Below are 5,080 nucleotides of genomic sequence, written 5' to 3'. Positions count from 1 at the left end.
CCCCCCCCCCCCCCCCCAGGTTGCTGGTCTGGCTTACTTCCCCATCTATAGACCATTCCTTGCCCTGGGGTGGTCTACTCACACACACACCCTTCTGTAGTACACCCCCCTCCTGTTCAGGAAGCCATCCCTGCCCAAGAGGAAGAGCTGCCCCCTCCCCAACTTCCCATGGAAAAGAAAGGTGAGTGATTGCCCATTTCCTCCCCCCCCTCCCCCCAGCCCCTACTGCTGACATCAATCTAACCCTTGCTTCTTTGGGCCCTCACTCCTGTCTCGCAGCAGATCCCCCTCTCCTTCAGGAAGCCATCCCCCTTCAAGAAGAGCTGCCCCCTCCCCAGGTCCCTGTTGAGCAGAAGGAAAGTAAGTGACTCCCTCTCCTCTTCACCCTCCCGACTGATGCACGAGGGCGTTGGGGGCCCTGCCACGTGCTAGCTGTATCACCTTTCTCCAAGCCTTAGTTTCCTCATCTGTGAAAATGGGGAAACAAGACCCATTTTATAAAGTTAATGGGGTTAATGGCATAAAAGGAGCATTTGTTTTCTCTCATGTCTGTATTGACTTCCTCTTTCTAAGTGGCAACTGGCCATGTTACCCTCCTTCTAATCCATCCCAACATGGCTTCTGTTTACACATCTCCTTCTACCCCAGTAGACCCACCTTTCCTGTATCAGGAGGAAATGACCTTCTCATCTAACCAGAGAGAGGGTGAGTGACAACTCTGGTCTGTCCATGCCCCTGCTTCAGTGCTCAGGGCCCTGGGGTGGGAGGCAGCAGCACAGGGGAGCAGACCTGCCTTGTGGGGGCTGTAAGAGGGACACCTTTCATGCCCAGTTCTCTTCCTTTGAATCAGCCATTCTGAAGGTAAAAGCCACAACTTCATGTCTGTCTCTTTCCCCCCTGTATCCTCCCAACCCCTTCTCCTCAACCCCAAGTTCTTTCAGTCCTCTGAGCTCACCCAGACTTGCTCTGTTCTCTACTCATTCTCATTCCCTCTCTGTTTTCCCCATTATCTAGAAGAGCCTTTTATGGGCCGCAGCCCCCCCGAGCCTGAGTCTTGGAACCCAGCCCTGCACTGCCAACAGGGCCGATCCCCAGGGGGCTGGGGCCACCGGCTGGACGGCTTCCCCCCCGGGCGTCCCTCTCCAGACAATGTGGACCAGATCTGCCTTCCTAATCGTCAGCATGTGATGTACGGCCCTTGGAACCTGCCACGGTCTGGCTACTCCCACCTCACTCGCCAGGGTGAGACCCTTAATTTATTGGAGACTGGATATTCCCGCTGCTGCCGCTGTCACAGCCACGTAAACCGCCTGGACTGTGCAAAACTCGTGGTGAGTGTTGGGCTCTTGATACCGGGGCTGCCCTTTAACCTCCAGACAGTATGTGTGTGTTTGAGGGACCAAAGGCCTAGGCCTAGGCATGTAGGAGCCTCAGGCCCCTTTTGGGGGCCCCGCCTCAGACCTGCTCGGTGTGCTGGGAGGGCAGAGAACAGCCTCTGCTTCTTTCTTATCTACCTGCCCAGGGTCCTTTTCTGGAGCCTGGGAGGAAGACAAGAATGTGGACAATGGGCTGCTGGGCTGATCCGTCCCTCTTGCTCTAGTGGGAGGACGCAATGACCCGATTCTGTGAGGCCGAGTTCTCGGTCAAGACCCGGCCCCACTGGTGCTGCAACCGGCAGGGGGAGGCTCGGTTCTCCTGCTTTCAGGAGGAGGCCCCCCGGCCGCACTACCAGCTCCGGGCCTGCCCCAGCCGCCAGCCTGCCATTTCCTCGGGCCCCGAGCTGCCTTTCCCCCCTGGGGTTCCCACACCAGACAACATCAAGAACATCTGCCACCTAAGACGTTTCCGCTCTGTGCCGCGCAACCTCCCAGCCACTGACCCAGTCCAAAGACAGCTGCAGACACTGATCCGGCTAGAGGGGGAGCTCCAGCGCTGCTGCCGGCAGGGGGACAACCACACCTGTGCGTGGAAGGCTGTAAGTGAGCGTCCCAGACCCCCAGGAGCCTGTGTGCCTGCCTACCCGTCTCCGACCTCTGATCCCGCCGGTCCGTCCGTCCATTATCTCCCCACTGTGAGCGCGTCTGCCCATTCATCTGCTTGCAAGTGCCCGTCCATCTACTGTATTCGCCATCTAAGTCTGTTCATCTTAAGCCTTCATCCTGCACTCCTGGCCTCGTCCACCCGCCATCCTACGCATGCTCCCATGTGCCATCCATCCGTCCGGCTCGAGCCTCACCTGACCCCCTCATCTACCATTCCAGCTCATCTCCTGTGGCCCCAGCTCCAAGCCCCGTTTGTGCTTCCGGCCTTCCACCTTCCGAGCACCGTACATCCACAGTTGTCTCCTTGCCCTCTGGTTCTTTGCCCTTCCCTTTCGGAACCTGTGGCCGGGAGTCCCTAATCTCCCAGTGTAGGACTGTAAGGGAAGTAGAGGGTTGCAAGAGAAGGGGCTGAGTGTCTAGACTTCTGACTTCCCTCTCTCTGGCCCACAGTGGGAGGATGCCCTTGATGGATACTGTGACCGTGAACAGTCTGTAAAGACCCACCGCCACTTGTGTTGCCACTATCCTCCTAGCCCTGCCCGTGATGAGTGCTTTGCCCGTCGGGCCCCCTACCCCCACTACGACCGAGACATCTTGACCCTTGACCTCAGCCGAGTTACCCCCAACCTCATGGGCTATCTCTGTGGAAACGGAAGAGTTCTCTCCAAGCAGTGAGTCTTGCCCAGTTCTTCCCTCTCCTCTCTTCCCCAAAAACCTCTCTTCTGGGTCATCCTCTGGGACAGTCTTGGTGAGAGCAAAACCGTGGTCTCTGAGCACTATTTTGATGCCTAGGGATGTATAAAAACCCTGACCCTGACCCTTTCCCACCAACATAGCAAACAGATTCCTGGGTTGATCCGAAACATGACTGCCCACTGCTGTGAGCTACCGTTTCCAGAACAGGCCTGCTGTGCTGAGGAGGAGGTAAGTGAGGGCCGCAGGGGGTCATAGTTGCTGAAGGAAAGCAGGGGAGGGAAGAGAGGGAGCTGGCACTGCAGGCTACCCCTTCTCTTTAGAACCTCACAGCTGCCCACAGAAATAAAGAGAATGCATGGGGAAGATCTATTTTCTTGGTTCCAAAAGGCATCACTCAGACCTGATTGGTTCCCCACCTCTAGGTTCTTATTATGCCTTCTCTGGTCCCCAAGCTTTAGGCATTTCCAGATGTGCACATATGTCTGTCACAAGGAATCCAGATGTGCAAGGCAGCCTTCCACTCTCTCTGGCCCCAGAAAGGGATCCAGGGAGACAAGCTGAGGGAAAGGGGACGTCGGGCACTCAAGTATTGATGCTTGACCTCAGACACCTCCTTCCCCATCATCTCTGCTTTACTTTTCTCCTTCATCAGAAATCAGCCTTCATCGAGGACCTGTGTGGTCCCCACCGTAACTTCTGGCGAGACTCTGCTTTCTGCTGTACCTGGAGTTCTGGAGATGAACAGACCAACTGCTTCAACACTCACTATCTGAGGAATGTGGCTCTAGTGGCTGGAGACACTGGGGGTGCCAAGGGCCAGGGGGAGCAGCGCCAGCTCCAGGAAGAAGTATCAGCCCCACCCCCGGAGCCCAAGGAAGAGTGAGTCACCCCAGAGCCTCGGAGGATCAGATTGGGGGAACCCCACCCTCCTTGAACACTCATTACAGTAAACACCTCTTGGATTTGCCATCCTCATTGTCTTTAACGTCTAAACACACCCTCCTAAGCCTGCTTGGATTCTCATCAGTGACTGGCCCCCAAGGCCTGCTGCCCTGCCCCCTCCTGGGCAGAAGCATTCCACAGGCCATGGGTACCATACCTACACAGCTTAACTTCACTACTTATCATCTTGAATTTATTAACATATTTGAAAAAGTGTCATCTCGTTGGCTAGCATCATTTAAAGGGGGGGGAAAAAGATACGGTTTCGTGACTTTGGTGAGCCCCCAAAGTGCCGTGACCCAGCTCTACATTTTAAAACCTTCACTTTTGATCCTTGGAGTCCATGCCTTGATTCATTCAATACCCATTTACTGACTGCCTATGGCTGCACACTATGCTAGACGGGAGTGGGGGTACACATCTGGAAAACACACAGCCCCTTCGACAAGTTGCTCCCATTCCAGGAGCCCAGCAGGCATGACCAGTGGGACTGTCCCGGGCTGCGAGGCACCCAGTGCAGGCGGGAGTCAGGCTGAGGGTATGGGTACCCTGGGGAAAGCCTCTGCCGGGGGCGGGGGCGGGGGCGGGGGCGGGGCGGGGGGGGGGAGGGGGAGGTCGGAGCCTCCCCACAGGTATCAGGTGCAAGGGAGCAGGTACAGGTCAGGCAGAGAAGCTCCAAGGCTGAAAGGGCCTGAAGCTTTGGTCTCCCTTCCAGATGTGGCGGGAATGATAAGCAGGAGCTCGTCACGAATGTCTCATCCGCAAGGGTTTAAAGTGCATCTTGGCACCTCTGCCCTCGAAGGCACTGGCGGGTTCCGGCAGTGTTCAGCTTTGCCCTGCGCAGCGTCTGGTAGGCAGCCAGCCAGGCAGGGACCTGAAGTCCAGTTGGGGGAGAATCGCGCTCATGCCTGAGGGGAAGGGCTGGAGAAGAAACGGGAGCTGAAAAAATCGGAATGAAGACTCGCGTCTCGTGGGGACTAGTCCTCTGTAATTCTGCCGCCAGCACAAGTGTCCAGAAAGCGGGATTCCCCCGGCCCCAGTAATGACCCAGGGCGGTGAGGCAAGGACGGCCGTCCTGCCCCAACAAGCTGAACCCCCGCAGCTCCCAGACACCTGCCTCTCGGCTCTCTCCAGCCTCTTATTTCTTTACTTATTTATGCTTGGCCAGTGGCTTTTTCTTTTTTTTTTTTTTTAATTTTTAAAATGTTTTTTTATTTATTTTTAATACAGAGAGAGACAGAGCATGAGAGGGGGAGGGGCAGAGAGAGAAGGAGACACAGAACTGGAAGCAGGCTCCAGGCTCTGAGCTAGCTGTCAGCACAGAGCCTGACGCGGGGCTCGAACCCACAAACGTGAGATCTGACCTGAGCCGAAGCCGGAGGCTTAACCGACTGAGCCAC

The 5,080-nt window shown here is 56.2% G+C and overlaps 1 protein-coding gene across 3 annotated transcripts in view; it reads left to right on the top strand.

Moving 5' to 3' along the window:
* Positions 1-4,011, top strand: part of ECM1 (extracellular matrix protein 1) — a 5,791-nt gene extending 1,780 nt beyond the window's left edge. For 2 of the 3 annotated variants that reach the window (XM_029947473.1, XM_029947475.1), the window contains 8 exons: positions 101-181; positions 280-360; positions 649-705; positions 1,015-1,331; positions 1,601-1,975; positions 2,493-2,713; positions 2,879-2,966; positions 3,391-4,011. In XM_029947473.1, coding sequence (XP_029803333.1) covers positions 101-181; positions 280-360; positions 649-705; positions 1,015-1,331; positions 1,601-1,975; positions 2,493-2,713; positions 2,879-2,966; positions 3,391-3,621 — 1,451 coding nt within the window. In that variant the 3' untranslated portion in view covers positions 3,622-4,011. The remainder of the gene's footprint in view (positions 1-100; positions 182-279; positions 361-648; positions 706-1,014; positions 1,332-1,600; positions 1,976-2,492; positions 2,714-2,878; positions 2,967-3,390) is intronic. The other variant, XM_029947474.1, reaches the window with a different exon arrangement.
* Positions 4,012-5,080: the final 1,069 nt, after the last annotated feature.

Source organism: Suricata suricatta, chromosome 8 (genome assembly GCF_006229205.1).
Source record: "Suricata suricatta isolate VVHF042 chromosome 8, meerkat_22Aug2017_6uvM2_HiC, whole genome shotgun sequence".
In the NCBI taxonomy this organism is placed as follows: Eukaryota; Metazoa; Chordata; class Mammalia; order Carnivora; family Herpestidae; genus Suricata; species Suricata suricatta.
The sequence above is the reverse complement of the archived record's forward strand: the minus strand, read 5'-3'. Positions and strand labels throughout refer to the sequence as shown.